The 20,000-nt window shown below is 42.2% G+C and overlaps 1 protein-coding gene across 1 annotated transcript in view; it reads left to right on the top strand.

Moving 5' to 3' along the window:
* The window catches only part of LOC134454100 (short transient receptor potential channel 4-like), a 43,084-nt gene that overhangs the window by 11,657 nt on the left and 11,427 nt on the right, over positions 1 to 20,000 (top strand). Inside the window, exons 3-5 of the mRNA XM_063204886.1 lie at positions 926 to 1,262; positions 1,811 to 1,992; positions 18,325 to 18,664. Of these exons, the coding sequence (XP_063060956.1) occupies positions 926 to 1,262; positions 1,811 to 1,992; positions 18,325 to 18,664 (859 nt within the window). The remainder of the gene's footprint in view (positions 1 to 925; positions 1,263 to 1,810; positions 1,993 to 18,324; positions 18,665 to 20,000) is intronic.

Raw genomic sequence — 20,000 nt, 5'->3', positions numbered from 1 at the left:
CCCCCAAACATCAGGCACATCATATTCACAAATCTACATCTCTCATTAATGTATATGGTACATATTCAATATTTTGGTTGTTCACCATAGTGTCCTTCCTGCCCTCCTGGATAAGCATTTGTCTCCTGGATAAGCAGTATGACTTCAGACTCAGGGATGTCGTACAGGGGGACTGAGTCTCCAGGGCCCGGTGTATATAGGGGGCCCACACAGTGTCTGATTTATATAGATATATGGCGGGGGGTGGGGGGCGTGCATTGGAACTGATTGTACATAGGGCCCTCAATTCTCTGCTACGCCTCTGATCATCTTCAGTTCATGAATGCTCAACACACCTACTGCTGTCTATTTCATCTCTTGTTAACTGTATCTTTGAGGTTATACTGTAGGTCAGGGATGTCAAACTCAGGCCCAGGGGCCAAATTTGGTCCTTGGAGTCATTTAATTTGGCCCACGAGATCATTTCAAATATTTATTACAATTGCCCCCCCCCCCCCCCCCCCCCCCACACACACACACACACATTAGTGTGATCTAATATGGCTTGAAAATGGGCGTCACATCACATGCTCATACAAGTGCATCAGTGATGTCTTCCACTCATTAACAACAGACTATGCAGGCACATTTGAACTACAATATCTGCTGGGATTGAGTGTTTAAGATGTATGCATTTGAGTATTGTAAGCATGTGCGCGCATGCAAAATTTCAGTACTTTTTGAATATTGAGTTCGGCCCGCGACTTCATCCCAGATTTGCATTTTGGTCCACTGTGAATTTGAGTTTGACACCCCTGCTGTAGGTCTATCCTGCAGTGTTGGTGAAGCAGTTCTCAGACTTAACCCCTGGCATTACAGCCATAATTCTGACAGTCTATGATGCTCAACATACATTCAACATTTGTTGTTATCTGTGCATTCACAGGTCCCTCCCGCACTGCTGGACAAGCAGTTCTCAGACTTTACACCGGACATCACGCCCATCATCCTGGCGGCACACACCAACAACTATGAGGTCATCAAGATTATTATCCAGAAGGGGGTGTCCATCCCGCAGCCCCACGAGGTGCGCTGCAACTGCGTGGAGTGCGTGTCCAGCTCGGACGTGGACAGCCTGCGGCACTCCCGCTCGCGCCTCAACATCTACCGAGCGCTGTCGTCGCCCTCGCTCATCGCCGTCTCCAGCGAGGACCCTTTCCTCACGGCGTTCCAGCTCAGCTGGGAGCTGCAGGAGCTCAGCAAAGTGGAGAACGAGTTTAAAGGTAGAATACTATGACTACGCAGAGTACTTTGTTTTAAATTATGGATTGTATTTAGATGTTTTTTTATAGAATGAGCGTGTTTTTGTTTTTGGATGGGGTGGTGTTGTGGGAGATAGGGTCATGTGAATGTGAATGTGATGTGAATGCAGGAGGGAAGGATGGTATACAGACTTTATGGGTCAGGGGTACTGGGTTAGGAAGCCCAATGTTTCTGAGCCTGTATCTTACACTTTGTATGTCTCACTGGTAACATATTGTACGTATTGCTGCCCATTGCCACTGTGCTTCCCATTAGTCTTTTAATGACTATTCATGCAGTAAGTTATAATATAATATTTACTGACTAAAGTACAGTAAGGTTTGCAGCTAAAGATGTCTATTACTGGCAATTCAAAATGTCAGACGTAAAACACATCCACCTTTTTATGAATGAAATGTGTACATTTCCCAGTCATAATAAATACTTATGAAAAAGATAACTTTTGTGAACGCACAGCATAAATTCTGGAAGTAGACCACTGAAACAATGACATACTCTACCTTTTTAGCGGAGTACACAGAGCTCTCGAAGCAGTGCAAGAAGTTCGCCAAGGACCTGCTGGATCAGACTCGGAGCTCGCGGGAGCTGGAGCTCATCCTGAACTTCCGGGATGACATCAACATGCTGCAGGACGACAGCCACAACGACCTGGCCCGGCTCAAGCTTGCCATCAAGTACCGCCAGAAAGAGGTAGGGGGCGCTGTTGTGGTACAGTACACTGGTGCAATGCATAGGTTTCCCGTTTACAAACATTCCTGCAAAGATTTTCTTAGTAGAGAAAGATAATTCAAACTCTGCCCACCCAATGCGAAGTAGTGTGCTCAAGTTTGGTCTCCAAAGGGGGCGTTGTCCCCTCCTTTTTCTTCTTTGTTAATGGCATTTGGTGACGGCTTGCGTAAGATGTGCGCTACAGCCATCTAATAAATGGAACAGATTTATTTTCAACCTAAAGTCTCCAAAGGTCTCCTAACTGAAGGTCTCCTAAAGGGGCGTTCACCTGACATCACATGGATCCAGGAAAAGCACGGGTTTGATGCATCTTACTCCACTAGACAATTCTTTGATTCCTGTCTGCACGCATGTGCAGATGAGGGTTCTTCTGCAACCTCTGATTGCTTGGAAACTGCTGTCACTCAAGAAATGCACTCACATGATTGGGTGCTGCTAGCATCTTGTCTTATTTATATGTCTTTAACTACCCTGGTAACACACATGCATCCATGAGCTGTGTTGCGCTGTGCTCTCATTCATGCATGTGTGTGACCCCAGGGTTATAGCCGTACAGTTTAAGTACATTGATGCTACAGAAAGTTGTGTTAGATACTACTGTATACAACCTCTTTCCAAAAATCAGTGCTATAGAAGGAGAATGCTGTCCTAGCAGATTGTAGTGTTTGAGTAAATGTCTGTTGAGTATCTCTCAGTCAGGAGGAACACACAGTAGACCTATTTATGCCAGTCATTCACAAAGAAGCAGCTGTGTTTGGTCAGTGCTAAGTTAATGAGCTAATTCCAGAAATTGCCCAGGAACTAAGTGCAGAGACAGGAATAAAATTTGGCAGCACGTTCACCTCATGTAGTCTTGGTGTCTCGCCTGAGCTTGTAACTGTCTTTAGTTGGGTGATTGTTTTCTATCGCAGCACAGTGAAAAATACAGTGTCTATTCGCAACACATTCACAACACACCTACAGGCATAACACAGATACTCTGGACCAAATAACTCCTAGAAGATGTTAAATCAACTCTCAATGTGTTCAATTAACACTGTATTATTTAACTGCATGCCCTTTAAGTGTGTCAAAGATGGTTTATTGTTTTTGTGAGGTGACAAACTGGACCAGGTCATAACATTGCCTTTTGTACCTGATAAACAATAGCGTGACAGTTTACATTTGATCGTAATCGTGTCGGAAAATTCCCGCCATGCCAGCCAGCCGTGTTGTAATGGAGTTTAACTCATGCACGTAAATACACTACTGTCTTTGAACTGCTTTAAATAACATTTCTGATCTCACCATTTTGAGGGTTACGAATGTTTAAGATATGCATGGATTGTTCACTCACGTTTGCTTTACCGCTGCATGGATCATTTGCGTGCAGCGCATTCCTTTTTTTAAAACACCACTACAGTACACAGCCTGCCAGCCTCCTCAGAGGAATATATCTACTCTCTTACGTAAGTCTTGTACCTGTAAAACCATTCAGATGGAGTGCAATAATACAACTTCATACATGTCTTGTCTCATGTTATCTTATGTTGCTTTATGTTATCCAGGGGTGGAAAGTAACTAATTACTTTTACTCAAGTATTGTACTTGAGTAGCTTTTATGAATACTTTGTACTTTTTAAGTAATTTTTAAATTAATACTTTTACTTGTACTTGAGTACATTTTGACCCATGTACTTTACTCAATTACACTGGAACCTGGCCTGAGCGCTGAGTAAAAAAAATGACTGAGAGACAAAATGCCATGCACAATAATGCCACAATCCGCCGGAAATTAAAGATTGTGCAGGAAGGCACACAGCATTTCCACTATTTTACAATCTTGTATCAATGTATTGGATGATGGCTGGTGCCAAGCAAGAGATAGAGGTTATGTAGGACGATATTCAAGAAAAATAAACATGACATTCTCAAGAGGAAAGCTAATTAAAAGTAATTAAGTAACTTTTATTCAAATAACATTTTAAGTGAAGTACCTTTTACTTTTACTTGAGTACATTTTTAGATAGGTACTTTTACTTGTACTTGAGTAGAATTTAGGCAAAGTAAAGATACTTTTACTTGAGTACACATTTTCTGTACTCTTTCCACCTCTGATGTTATCTTATGTTGCTTTATGTTATCTTGTGTTATCGTATCTTATCTTATCTTATTTTACCTTACCTTACAGACAGAAAAAAAATCTTGTCTTTTGTTCCTAATTAAGTTTTAGAACAACACACATCAAAAGTGCCCATACCTCTTGCAGTAAATTACACTCTAAATGCACATTCAATTACAGCTCAACTCAAGATCTGAACACCAATCTCCCTTGAGACTTTAACGTAAACGAATCTGAGAAACAGGACTGGATTTAACTGCTAGAGACAGATATATTATTTTAAGCAGATCAATTATTGTTCATTGGATGGAGATGCTGTGCTAGCCTGAAGAATGACCCAGCCATAGGGAACCATGCGGAAACTAAATGTCTTCACTTTCAATACTCTCTGGACTCGGGCACCTTTGCATCGTGTCATCACTCCCACACATCCATAGCACTCCCGTGATATTAAAACCTTAATTCCTTACTAAAGTGAAATGTATTTTTGTCAGGAAAAGGTCTTCATCCAAAGAGATGGATGTGGAAGATAGGGAAGGAAAAGGAGGGTAGAACTCATTTCTGTTGAAGTGCTCTTCACCCAAAGCACTTCTGATTTCTAAGCCTAAGCTGCACCTTTTAGATTAAGGTGGCAGTCTATCAGGGCTGTAGTAGACTACTCGAGTCCCGACTCGGACCAGAGTCCGGGTTCAAGTCTGCTTTTATATGGACTTGAACTTGTCTTGGGCTCGCCATCCGTTGGACTCGACTTGTCTTGGACTCGGACAATGGTGATTTGGACCCACCCGATTCTGGCATACTTGTGTGTAGAACACTGGCCATTACAGGCTATAAAGTGGAGCTTGAAATCCAATAACATCCAAGTTTGTCTTCACATGCATTGCATATACCTTAGGTTACCATCAAACATGCACGCTATTGCCATTCATCCTTTCCATTGTGTAACACTGGCAGGTATGTGACTCGGACTTGACATGGACTCTAATCTTTTTGGACTCGGTCTTGTCTCGGAGTCGAACCTCTTTGGACTCGGACTTGACTTGTCTGGTCACATCAGTGCGCTGGCACGAGTGTGGGATTTCAGATGCAGCACTCACCTCCCCTGCCAGTCGAGCCATATTTAGTAACTCATTCCATCCGACCGAGTGCTTCAATGCGTGCCAGATTGGGTACAGCTGGTGAGCCTCATCGCACCTACCTGTTTTACAGCACGCTTTAACAGGTGTAAATTAACATCTGTTCAATGTTCCACAGCCTCCAGGGGATGTACTGTACATTATGTATGGAATAGCGGACGACGAGGTGTCCCGATATCAAGGGAAATAATGGACGAGGCGGAGCGTTCTAAACAGCCCGACGGCGCAGCCGAAGGGCTGTTCGCTTCGCCAAGTCCATTTTCCCTTGATATCGGGACACCTCGAAGGCCGCTATTCCGCTTATCACCCGTTTACCAGCATTTAAGTATTAATTTATTAATTTATTAATAAGTTGATCTAAGGTTTTGTGAGAAAGTAGATTAACCACTGCGCTTGGTACGTTGCTATGGGCACCACTTCCTAGTGAGACGCGCCTCTATCGGAGGCATAGCCTAAGGACGCGCGCAGCATGTTGGGGTGACTTGACAACCAAATGCGATAGAATTGACGACTGGGTTTTTGACTTGACAACGCGATGCAATAGAATTAGTAACGGGGTCTTGTCTAGACAACGCGATGCGCTAGAACTAACGACGCGGTCTTGACTAGACAACCAGATGCGATAGAACTAGTAACGGCACTTCGCCAGAAAGTTAGAAAAGAAGCAACTTGGACGCCCGCACGCCCGCATGACATCATAGGTGTCCTGCTACCGGGGAATAAAGGACACCTGCTCAGCCAATCAGAAGACGTTCCGTCTGCTCACTGGGTGATAAATGACACTTAGCTGATGCCTTTTATCCAAAGCAACTAGCCATTATTTAGGAACAGGATATTGGATACTGTCCCTGGAGCAATATGGGGTTAGGTGGCTTGCTCAGGGGCACTTAAGGCATGGATAAATATATGGGGAGACCACACGTACATTTGAAGAACTGTCAATGCTGAGTGCAAAAAGTACAGTAAAATTACAGCCACAGATTGTCATGAGCAATCAAGCCAGGTAGGTCAGCTGCTGATACTGTATCACTGTACTCTATCACCTGTGTTTGAAGGAAAATGCGTATTTAATATCTGTATTGAGCCCACCATCCCTGAACCAGCTGATTTCAATGAACTTTCAAGACAGTAGGTACATCAGATACATGCTGTAAGACAGCTCGGGCTCGTGTGTTAAAAATTAAAACCTGGCAGAGTGTTTTTAATTGGCTGAGTAATTGCTGTTATCGACACCTCTGCGTTGCCGTGTGGTTTTACATGTGTATCAGCTGCTTGTGTCCTCCGGTACTCAGCGAGGAGGGAGGTGGGGGGGGGGCGGGGGTGCAGCTAGCTGTGACACGAAATGACTAAACTAAAGCAGATTTCAATTCAAAATGCAGTGGAGTGAAGAGGCAGGGCTGAGCTGCCAGTGTAGAAACACACAAGCACATGCACACGCACACACACACACACACACACACACACACACACACACACACACACACACACACACACACACATACAAACACACACATGCGCAGAGCAGAACAGGGAGATAAGATCACTCGTTTCACAGTTGACAAAGTCATTACATGCCTCGGCGGAGTACCTTGCGGATTTTTCTAATTGGTTCGCCGGGTACACAGTATTCTGTGTGTGTGTGTGTGTGTGTGTGTGTGTGTGTGTGTGTGTGTGTGTGTGTGTGTGTGTGTGTGTGTGTGTGTGTGTGTGTGTGTGTGTGTGTGTGTGTGTGTGTGTGTGTGTGTGTGTGTACATTTGCATGAGCTTGTGAAACCAAGAGACTTTATTAAGCTGCCATGATAAATTATTCCACGTCCTGAATTCACCCACCCTTTTAAGAGTAACAAGGTAATATTTTACTGTTTACATTGAAATTCTCACAGGACATACTGTACAGTCCACACGGTATATGATTTGGTAATAACCGAAAAAATACGCAGAGTCATGATACTGTATCGTGATGCAGGAAGGCAGTATTGTGATATGCCTCTTTCAATGTTTTGTTACCCTTAAGTCCAGAAAAACAAACGCGTGACATAATGTGCTTTCAAGATTCAAATCATAGTGCTTTCAAGCTTCAAATCATCATCATTTTTAAATAATCGTGAATTGAGTGTATCGTGAAAGAGTTTAGATGTAGGTCCAGTTTGATTATTACGACATGTTAACTCTTTTCACTAACATCTGAATGAATGAATGAATGAATGAATAAATGAATGAATGAATGAGAGAGGCTCAGACATTATGACACAATTATTTTGTTAACACAATTATTTTACAATACAATTATTGCCTCATGTCATCTTCTCCCTGCACTGTTGCCACTTGTCAGTGTTTGATATTGTTAACGATGGCGGAGAGGCTGGCGGTGTCAGGTCATAATGGGTCGTGCCTATATTTGGACGCCTGACTCATGGCTCATTGACATTAATTGAAATTCCAAGTGGCACATCAAGATGATCATGCCGATGCAATGAATTATGGGAAGTGACAGCCTCCTCACGAATGCCATTGCCCACCCAATAGCCCCAATTAATGACAGGCAGCTTGGGGAACAGAGCGTTCACTGTCAAATCTCAGACATATCCAAATGTAATGGATGGATGACGGTCAAAGACGTAGTCCAAAGTCAGGCAAAGATAAAACTACACATCGATGACCTCCCTTTTTATTTTTTATTTTTTTTGGGGGGGGTTATACTTTTATTTGACAGGACAGTTTGAGATGGTGACAGGAAGTGAGTGGGAGAGAGAATTGGGGGAGCATTGGGAAATTACCTCAAACTCAGGTCCCTGGCGTGACCTTGCAGTGCCCTATGGCAGGTGACAGACTTCCAGCCATCACCCAGCTGAAATAAGCACAGCCCCAGTTAATGACAGCCAGGCAGCTAAGGGGACACTAGTGCTATTCTTCACCAGGTCAATCTTTTACGTATAGTGGAGAAGAGAAGAGTCTTACTGTATGGACAGACAGCAGACATTGAGAGAGCTATAACGCTGCAGTCCCGCCTGGAAAGCACAGATCAGTGGCGAGGAATACTGCAAACAAACGCTTCAACCTGAAGTGCTCGATCAGGGAGAGTGACCAACCGAAGCTCGTGTTTAGATAAACGTAAACATTCCATTGGCTGCTGCCTGCTGTCGCTGAGCTCATTACATACTTTACACTTAGTTCAACTTCTCTTTTAACGCTTTTGACGCCCTTGGCGCAAGAAACCCTTTTGCAGCTTTTGACGCTTCTGTCTCTTGCTCTTTCATACAAAGTCAATTACTTCCGCCTCTTTCCACGCCTTCAACACCAGCTGTCTGTTCATACAGACATTAAAACATGTGCATATCAATACCTTTTCACATCAAATCATTTTTTCATCACAGGCATTTCTTAAATGAGATGTCTTTTTACTTTTAACCCATTCATAAAAATCAATCGATTGCTATCCTTGCAATACTTAAGCTTTGTAGCTATGGCATTAGAGATTCTGGTTGAGGGATTGTGGCCTTCGTTTTGCAATTTAAGGTGGTTTATCGAAGACATATACGTCAACACAGCAACACGTTGCATTGGCAGTGCACCTCAAAGGTTTACAGTTCAAGGGCATTTCATCCGACTATATGATGAACAGTGATTTACTATTGCACAGCTTTGCAAGGCTCTGCAGCACCTTATTCTATAGAAAAAGATATAGCATGTACGCATGTAAGAACGTTAGTGTGTAGGACCAAATACTACTGTTGTACTGTTCAACCACATACTTCCAAATACAACATGGAAGATTTTTGACTCTATTGAGTTTTGAGAGGTAGCCCCTTACCAGACACCATCCTGCCACTGGGACGTTGTAATAGTAGTCGTCACTGAAAAAATGTAACTACCTTAGTACTATACCACTATGACAGTGCACAGGGTCTTTAGTAATATATTTCGTCTTGGTCATTTCCATTCTGGTAACAACTCAATTATAACAGGAGTAGTGTCTTAAGGGGTTAATCGAGCACTAAGAGAATCGAATTTAACATTGCAAAGTGTACTGTAGTTGGTAAAGGCAGTGGGTGCTGTCGGGAGCTCACACTCTGAGAATAATAATTGATGCACCTTTGAGTATACAATGGATAAGCGTTTGCAATATTCATGACTGTGTTTCCTTTAGATTGCACGGTACGGCAGCATCATCTTCCGAGAGCACTGTAATCATTCCTGATATCAAGGCACTGACTCATTCCCTCATCTTCCCACTCCTCATATTTGAAGCCCCATGCTTTACAGCTATTGAAAAAGAAGCCTCTTCCCAGCCCACGCACGCACACACACACACACACACACACACACACACACACACACACACACACACACACACACACACACACACACACACACACACACACACACACACACACACACACTCACACACACACGTGCACACAAATGTGTAAGCACTCACAGGTACACTCAATGAAGACACACTTAAAACACACACACACACACACACACACACACACACACACACACACACACACACACACACACACACACACACACACACACATGCCCACCTCATAAATCAGAAGAGTAGCGCATTAGAAAAACGAAGGACCGAGATCAAATAACTCCAATTATTTTGACTCACACAGGTCACGAAAAGTCACATTATTTTCACCACTCTTCAACCACTGGCATGAAAGAAAGAGAAAAACGCCATTCAAAGATTGCAAATAGGCACTTTCTCTCTGTCTCTCTGTCTGTCTCTCTCTCTCTCTCTCTCTGTCTCTCTCTGTCTCTCTCTCTCTCTATCTCTCTCTGTCTCTCTCTCTCTCTCTCTCTCTCTCTCTCTCTCTCTCTCTCTCTCTCTCGCTCTCTCTCTCTCTCGCTCTCTCTGTCTTTCTCTCTCAGCTTCCTCTGCTCTTGGAGGAGCTGTTGCTGCCATGGCTGTGCTGTGCAGCGGGGGAGATTATGACCCCAATTAAAGTAAAGACGGGAGAGGGGGCGGATGAGGAGACCGTAGGTGTGGGGATGAGACGCGACGACAAGACAAGATGAGCCAAGCCGAGCCGAGGTGTGTGATGTGATGAGATGTGATGAGATGAGATGAGATTTGCCTGGGCTGCCTGGGCTGGCTGGCTGGCTGGCTGACTGGCTGCGATCACCGTCATCTGAAAGCTGGTTCCTGTCGCTGTCCTCGCCCCATTCCATCTCTCTCTATATTAATGAGATCAGCTCCTCTGATAGACAGAAAAGCACCGCTACGTTGATCAGCGGCCTTAGATCTGGTGGGGGTAATTACAGGCTGCTGATGTGGTTACCAAAGCAGTTAAGGGTGTTTTGGAAGTGAACATTTGATAATACTATGTTTGTATTACAGTAATACTTGGAAATGTTGTCTTAGATGGATCTGCAGAGTCCTTAAAACTGACGGAATGTGCTAAGATTGAAGATTAAGAGTGAAAAACTTTCATCTTTGCCTGCAATTTAGAAAAATGGCTGCAACGGCCGCCATGTTGAAAATTCACTATGGCCCAATATCTAATTTGTTTTTGACTGCCTTAAACTGTACATGTACCAGATTTCAAAACGTTAAAGATTTTTTCAGATAAGCCACTGGACTATTAGCATGTTTGCAAGCTAGCGCCTCAGTGTTTCTGTAAGTATTACCAAGGCCAGTGCGCCGCTCGGAGCTTGAATTTGTGACCTTGCAGTCACAGGTACAGTACGGCATGGGAGGCACAGGTACAATACCACTGACCTTAAAGGTCTAGGCTGATAGCTTTCTGGAGGGAGGTTCTCTAACGTTCTACCATTCTGCCAGCGAAGTCTGCTAGTCTGCATCCATTACATTCACCCTCCTAAACCTCACTCACTTGCGAGCAGAGTTGCATAAAGTACAGTAGAGGCACTCTTACGAACGTAATTGCAACACTAGTAGTATGATATTACAATATTCAAACCATGTAATATCATACCATTAATGTTGTAATTGCATTTGTAAGAGTAATTTGGTAACTATAATACTAGTAGTATGATATTACAACGTTGAAAACATGTAATATCATAGCATTAATGTTTTAATTGCATTTGTAAGAGTAATTTGGCAACACTTCATAATTCTGGACACTTTGGTTGCTTGGACACTTTGGTGGTAACTCTGTCTTGGCCACCCAGCACAGGTGACACTATGTACACTTTATTTTTGGTGTGTGTGTGTGTGTGTGTGTGTGTGTGTGTGTGTGTGTGTGTGTGTGTGTGTGTGTGTGTGTGTGTGCGTGTGTGTGTGTGTGTGTGTGTGTGCGCGTGTGTGTGTGTGTGTGTGGTGTGTGTGTGTGTGTGTGTGTGTGTGTGTGTGTGTGTGTGTGTGTGTGTGTGAGTGTGTGGAGTGACACAGGGGGCGACCCCCCTCCCCCCCATCCTTTTTCCAAGGAATACTATGGACATTGTACTAGACAGAGAGACTATGGACACTCCTGGACACTTTATGGCCACTTTGTCTTGGCTTCTATGTGCCACTTGGCACATGTTAACACTGTGGACACTTTACACTTGATTTTTTGGTGTGTGTGTGTGTGGGAGAGAGAGAGTGTGTGTGTGTGTGTGTGTGTGTGTGTGTGTGTGTGTGTGTGTGTGTGTGTGTGTGTGTGTGTGTGTGTGTGTGTGTGTGTGTGTGTGTGTGTGTGTGTGTGTGTGTGTGTGTGTGTGTGAGAGAGAGAGATGCCTTGGCAAAATGTATGCAACAGTAAGCTATATATGATTATTTTATGTGTAATTATGTGTGTTATGTCTTGTGGGCAATGTCTTTATTTATGTGTGTATGCTACTTGACACCTTAATTTCCCCCTGGAATCAATAAACGATACTCTACTCTACTCTACTCTAATAAAGGATGAGTAAAGGCATTATAAAGACTTATAATTAACTAATGATGAACAAAGCACTAACAAATATTTGTATTATTTACTAAGTTTTATTAATTATAAAATATTTACAAATAATATTTTCAAGATTTTACAAACCTTTTAAAATCTATTATTTTTTTTAAATTATTTTATTTATTATTCATTTACAAAAAATTGTAAATGTTTGATAGATATAAAATACGAACATAACATTTCCCACTCATTTACAGATATTTGTTAATGTTTTGCGCATCGTTAGTTAATTATTTACAAAGTCTTTATAATGATTTTTGTGCATCGCTTATTATAAAGTGTTACCACCATTCTACTTCTACCTTATACATCTCTGATTGCGAGTCACGACTCCAGTGTCACAAGGTCAGACTGCGCAGACTGCCAACTCGGGCTCGAACTTGCGACTGTTCAGTCACAGCTATAGTTTGGCATGGGAGGCACAGGTATCATACCACTTAGCTATAGGTCTAGGTCGCTAGCTTGGTGCTCCCGCATAAATGAGGCTTTCGTGAGGGATAGGAGGTTTATTGTCGCTCTACCTTCGAACTCTGCTAGTTGACATCTACCACACAAACTTATAGATGGACAGATTTGGTTGGAGAAGTTAGACGACATGTTGTTACCAAGGAGTTTCTTAGAGTGCATTTTTGGAGTGCACATTTGCAGTTAAGTGTGTGTGGTGTTTTGGGAGTGCACATTTGATAATGCTGCGCTTTTCTCAATACTTGTGTTTGTTTTATCTGCACAATCCCTTAAACTGACTATGACTATGAATGCTTTAGTGTTTTTGCAACTCCAAGCTGGACAGATTTCCCAGGGAAAATCGGATGCTGCTGATGTGTTTACTGAAGTTGGTTTGTTTGTGTGTGTGTGTGTGTGTGTGTGTGTGTGTGTGTGTGTGTGTGTGTGTGTGTGTGTGTGTGTGTGTGTGTGTGTGTGTGTGTGTGTGTGTGTGTGTGTGTGTGTGTGTGTGTGTGTGTGTGTGTGTGTAGTACTAATATTTCAAGCTAGTTTGTTATCAGTCACCACATTGTACATGTACTGTAGGGATTATTTCTGTTATTATTCTAATATCTATGCATTTATCTCATACTGTATGTGAGGTATCTAAAATCTCGTATTTAAAATCTTTCTTTTCACCAGTTGCACAACTGAAGCTATACTGTGTGTATGACCATTAGTCCACTTTGGTTGACCATAAAACTTAATGTCATGAACAATTAAAAAAATAGCAGCTGCAGAGTCAACAAAAGTGTCTGTGAACTGGGATGCTGTGTTTTCCGTAGCTGTCCAAAGACACCACCACATCCCCCTGGAGATTACCCTCCTCATCTGCTCATGGTTTACCAAGAAATCATTAGTCATAATTCTTCTTTCGTAGATTAGCATCGCAGACACCGCATACGTCATTCTAGCATGACGCTTCCCGAAAACTGCCCAGTCTGTGGCTTCCTGTGTAAATGGACTGATAATTTGGGGTTGAAAAAGAGATAAAATACAAAACAACAACAATAAGAAAACAACAACAGCAACAGACTTTCTGAGACGTGATGGCTGTACACATGTGAGGTTGATGCAAAAACAAAAAATAAAAAAAAATATAATGATAATAATAATAATAATAATAATAATAATGATAATAATAATAATAAAAGGGAAAAGTAATAAAAGTAGTGACATTTTTTAAAAAGCAAACAAAAAAGCACAAAATAAAAAACACAAAATACATAATTAACAAACAATCCCAGCCACAGCAGTAAGTCACATGAGGTGTGATCACAGCATGATGGAAAAAATTAAATAAACAATCACATACAAAAATCCACAAGCAAACACGGCATCAGCGGTGAGCCAGATGAGATGTGGTTACTGTACAGGGGGCTGATGAGGATCACTTAAAGTAGTCTTGGGGGTAGGCTGACATCACTTTGGCTGCCTGGCCAGATGAGCACTGGCCCTGCGGAAATGAGCGCACATTTAGGCCTAATGTGGTTTGGAAAGGGTGGGGATTGATTTTCACCCTATGCGTCTGCCAGCCACGTCCCAGCGGGAGACAAAGTGGAGAAAACACATGCAAATTACATACACACACACACACACACACACACACACACACACACACACACACACACACACACACACACACACACACACACAGAGAGAAACTGGACAAACAACAATCAACCAGAACATGCATTTACTGTGAACTGTACACGCTCTGTTCCCCAAGAGAGATATTGCATTCTCTTTCGCCTTCTTTTTCTCTTTCTCTTTCTATTTCTCTTTCTCTTTTTCCTTTTACGTACATCTTCATACCGATAACACTCCCCTGGTTAGATATAATATAAAATCTTTGCTTCACAGATTTGTATAGCAATCTGGTCTGCGTTTCCCAAAAACATTTATATTGTGTGTAAGCCTAAGTTGTACTTATGTATAAAGTGCCCCATGGGTAATAAGTCACATCACTAAACGTTATAATAATAATTGTATAAGCCTACATACAATATTTTTTTCTCGCACATGCAAATAAAATGCTTGCGCAAACTACGAAAGTGCCAAAGGGGCCGGTCTCTCTCTCTCTCTCTCTCTCTCTCTCTCTCTCTTTCTCTCTCTCTCTCTCTCTCTCTCTCTCTCTCTTTCTCTCTCTCTCTCTCTCTCTCCATTGAATTGTCTTTCCACTTTCCAAAGGGAAATCGAGAGTGCATGATCGATTCCCCTATGACTTTGTGGTTATGTTAAAAAAAAGATGCTTGCCTACATTAGGTTAGCGTACACCAGGGGTGCCCAACCTTTTTTTAACCGAGATCTACTTTTGAAGTTGATGGTCTGCCGTGATCTACCAAGTCAAATTTAAGGATGTCAGTATGAAAATTTAAGATCACCATTTATTAATCACCATTATTATGAACAAAATGTTTTAGTAGGCTACTATGGCCGTATCTTTTCAGTGTGTTTTTAAAGTCTGCTGAATAGCCTATGTTTACAAAGCAATGCAGCACTGATGGTATGCAGAGGTAATTTCAGTCCTACACAAGTCATAAACAACTGAAACAATTTCAAAATAATAGAACATTTGGTATATAAAAGGCATATATAGGCACATATGCCCTATTTCTAAAATATGATGAAGCATTATCATGCCTTGATTGGTACAAATTAAAAAGGGCTCAGAAATTCACCATTTGTTATGAGTAAATAGTAGGCTAGTTAAGTTCACTTTACTATGAGAGAGAGAGAGAGAGAGAGAGAGAGAGAGAGAGAGAGAGAGAGAGAGAGAGAACTTGGATTGGTTAACATCCCTGTTAAGAGTGACTTCTTCTGAAGGTTTTTTTTTTTTTTAGCTCTCTGGGACAGTACCACAGCAAAGGCTTTCTGTTGTGAGTTTGGCCAATCGTTTTGTCCACAACTGGAGCAAGAAACAGCACAAATTGAAGTGAATTCCATATATGTCAACAACTAACATTTCCCTTACAGGCGACACGCGATGTAAACGCAGTTAGCGATGATGCATACGACTATGCGATTTGGACGAAGATCCTCGCATATCGCCGTGTCATAACGCATCGTTGCGCACATGTTCTGTTACTCACCCGATGTTACATGTGTGCACACATGAATCAACTGCAATACCCTTACGGTCACTTCCTAATGCTTTCCCCTCATTATGTTTTACCGTGGGACTAATTATCTAACCAATGCAGTACCAACAACTTGCTACATAGCCTACTTTTGAAAGACAGTATTTTCCCCGTCACAGTACATGTCTCGCGATCGACTGCCACTCCCCTCGAGATCGACTGGTAGCTCGCGATCGACTGGTTGGGCACCCCTGGCGTACACATTAGGCCATACAGTATGGGGCAACTGTTTGAGACTCTTATAAACCACCACTTTGTCAATGTGACAAATTGTCAGTGGGACACACCCAGATAGCATGTGGGTCTTGGTTAGCATGTGTGCACTGTAATGGTCAGGATAGGGCCTATATATGCCAGACATGATGTAAAATGGCCCGTCTTGGTTTATTGGCGTGAGTAGTGTCACAGAGTGGATATTAGCGGTGCTATTAGGTAAATAGATACAAATATGATTCCTCAGGGGCGATGTGGTGGAAGAACGGTCATAATATACAAACTGTATGTAGGCTACTGCACCTCTCCTAAGTGGGATCAGTCTTGCTGTCATTCATGCTCACATTGCTATGATTAAATATGCCCCATGTTTGGCCCCATGTTGATTTTACAACAGCCTCAATTAAGTACTTATAGTAGTCCTGCACTAGCCTGGGAACTCCCATACTGCCTTTAGTTCTACACAATCGTTTCGATCTGAAAGACAATAATCTCACTTGTGATTAGGTCTGGTGTTAACCAGGCAAGTCCTGTACTATCCTATCCTATCATATCCTTCACTGGTTCAGTATCATATTGGAAATTGTTAACTTGTCTCTGTATCAATACCAATCTGTCATGTTCCGGTCACATGCATTAAAGGATTAATAATGAAGCCCTTGGGACATTATTTCAGCTTGGTACCTGTCAGATACTGAACGCCGGGGGTACACATGGACCCGTACTTCCATCTAGGTTATATTTACTGATTGGTGTGACACTGCAGGTCATCTTGCAGCTCTCATTCTTAATTACCTGTAATCACATAATCAGTCCATCAATCAATCAACCAATTAGTGAGACCTTAGGTGCAAAGAGCACCCAATCAGACTGCCTGTCCAGTACTGTGCTTATGAGAGCCTTCCTAGTGTTGAAGTTTCTGCTTGTGTGTTTGTGTTTCTTATGTTAAAATTACCCTTTTGTGGTGTATGTGTCTTGATTTCTGTTGTTTTTTATTTGGTTTCATCATGTTGGAATACTTGCTATCTATACTCTGCTATCTAACTTGCGTCCAGTGTGTTTTTTAGACTTTCTATAATTTATTTCACATATTGCAATCTGCTTGGTTCATTTTTTTCTCAACACACCACCTATAAATGTCCACAATGCTTCCACACCTTCTCCATCATCATGGCTTCTTCTTGTTCACAGGCTATGCCATCAGTTCACACTTCGTATTGCTGCATCAGACAACTGTTTTCTTTTTGACAAAGTTTTGACTTCACTGTCTGTTTCCCTCTCTGTTCTAATGAGATTGTGGCAACACAGCCAGCAGTGCCACAGTTCAGAAGATAACGTAATTGGAAAAGGATATAATGGTTTATATTCAGACAGTTTTGCTTCCCTCACTTGTTTTTCTGTCTACCTCCATCATAACAAACACCTTAGATTCTGGGCTTTATACATCATTTCTTTAATCTTACATTGAAACACCAATTTTATTTTTACAGTATTAAGTCAATTCAAATTAAGTCCAGTAAAAATAAAGGACAATATCTAAAATCACGTCCTTCAATCAGCCATGTAAATCTTGTCTACTACTATCAAATAAAATGTAAACAGATAAACAAGGAATGGGAATAACAATGGGATTCAAGTGTAAAGAAATCCTGCACACTGTCCATTCCACCAACAAACTTTAATACAACGTTTCGGTCATCCGACCTTCTTCAGGTAAATAACAATGGGATAAAAAGGACAATTGTTTGTTTTCCTCTGTTCCGTTTGTTGCGCAGCTGAACTGTCTGCAGTGTTGACAGCCTCCCGCTAGTTAATTTTCCTCTCTATACTGTAGTACCACTATAGAATCTCCACAACTCTGCTGTCTCTTTTTATAAACCACATTCGCACCTCCTATAGGCGTGAACCCTAGTGTAGCTCCTTGTTCACACATGACGCCATCACTTACTGTTTTTATCCTACATCAATTCCAAGACAAGGCACATCTATTTGTAGGCCATAGCTTATTTTCACACATAGAGCCGGTTAAGCATGCTTCTTAGAAAAAAAAGAAAATCATTTTTCTCTCCATACAGTACTTTGACAGAATCTTTACAACTCCACTACTGTATTTTTCTCTCCTATTGTTAATTATAGAGCATATATCTCACATTCACACCTTTTTTTCACAGTGATCAGTGATGTTTGTCCTTCTCTCTCTCTCTCTCTCTCTCTCTCTCTCTCTCTCTCTCTCTCTCTCTCTCTCTCTCTCTCTCTCTCTCTCTCTCTCTCTCTCTCTCTCTCTCCGTCTCTTTGCCTTTAATTAGTTCGTGGCGCAGCCCAACTGCCAACAGCTGCTGGCGTCCCGCAGGTATGACGAGTTCCCGGGCTGGCGTCGGCGCCACTGGGTGGGCAAGCTGATCACCAGCATCTTCATCGGCCTGCTGTTCCCGCTCTTCTCCCTCTGCTACCTGGTGGCCCCCAAGAGCCGCTACGGCCTCTTCATACGCAAGCCCTTCATCAAGTTCATCTGCCACACCGCCTCCTACCTCACCTTCCTCTTCCTCCTGCTGCTGGCCTCGCAGCGGATCGACTCCTCCACCGACCCCAACCGCCAGGGCCCGCCCCCCACCACTGTGGAGTGGATGATACTGCCATGGGTCGTGGGTAGGTGTCTGTCACACTACTATGCTACTGCTACTACTGTGTTACTATTACTAATGCTGCTGCTACTACCACTACTACTACTACTACTACTACTACTACTACTACTACTACATTTACAATACTACTACTACTACTGCTACTATTACTGTGGAGGGGATGATACTGCCATGGGTCGTGGGTAGGTGTTTGTCACACTAGTACTATGCTGCTACTACCACTGTGCTACTATTACTAATGCCGCTGCTGCTGCTACTACTACTACTACTACTACTACTACTACTACTACTACTGTGGAGTGGATGATACTGCCATGGGTCATGGGTAGGTGTCTGTCAAACTAGTATACTACTACCACTACTACTACTACTACTACTACTTTGTACAGTAGTTGAGAAGACAACAATAAAACCAAAGCCTGTTACTGACATACTGCATATAGTTGTTATCCCCAAAGTCATTTTCAAAAGAAACATGATCTGGTGGCGGAGGAAGGAAAGGAAATAAAATGTAAATATGTGGTGGTGTGATATGAGAAGGCCTGGTGAAGTTAAGGGTGAGAGGAAAGCAGTTGTACTGTATGGACTATGTGGAAGGATATTGCAGACCTGAGATCCCACATTAAAAATAAATATAGAATACCTGTACATGCCTGTACAATTTTCTGAAAATATGACATAAGAAGTGGGCCACCTTCGTATGGGCCATATACCTGTAGTAAGTAAGGACTCATACACATTCCATGTACAATGTGTGCATGTTGAAGTAGCCTACATGGAATTATAAATTTATAAATAAATATATACTATATATACTATACATTTTATAGATATTATACGTGTATATGTTGCCGTTGTGGGGTCACATGATGATGAAGAACCTATCTCCACCCGTGAATGATAGTTCAGCAAGGGTACAGTAACAGCAAGTGGACTAAGGCCAGACTTTTGTTATTCATTGTTTTTTATACATTTATTTGATAGGACGGTTTGAGTTGGTGATGGAGAGAGATGAAGGACTGGGAAATGGCCTTGGGTTGGAATTGAACCCGGGTCCCCAGTGTAACAGTAGGGTAGTAGCTGTTTGAGCCAGAATATTTCATAGTGGGGAGGGAGAGTTCGGTTCCAGAATAGCTACTATCAGATGTACTGTATGAAGGTGAGCAAGGAAAGAATTGAATTGAAATTGAGGAGCAGGATTTTATATTGAAATCCCACACCACCGGTAGCCAGTGAAGCAGAAAAATGTGTTATACATTAGTGTGGTATGAGAATATCCCTTGAGGTTCTCTCTCTCTCTCTCTCTCTCTCTCTCTCTCTCTCTCTCTCTCTCTCTCTCT

Source organism: Engraulis encrasicolus, chromosome 8, assembly GCF_034702125.1.
Source record: "Engraulis encrasicolus isolate BLACKSEA-1 chromosome 8, IST_EnEncr_1.0, whole genome shotgun sequence".
In the NCBI taxonomy this organism is placed as follows: Eukaryota; Metazoa; Chordata; class Actinopteri; order Clupeiformes; family Engraulidae; genus Engraulis; species Engraulis encrasicolus.
The sequence above is the reverse complement of the archived record's forward strand: the minus strand, read 5'-3'. Positions and strand labels throughout refer to the sequence as shown.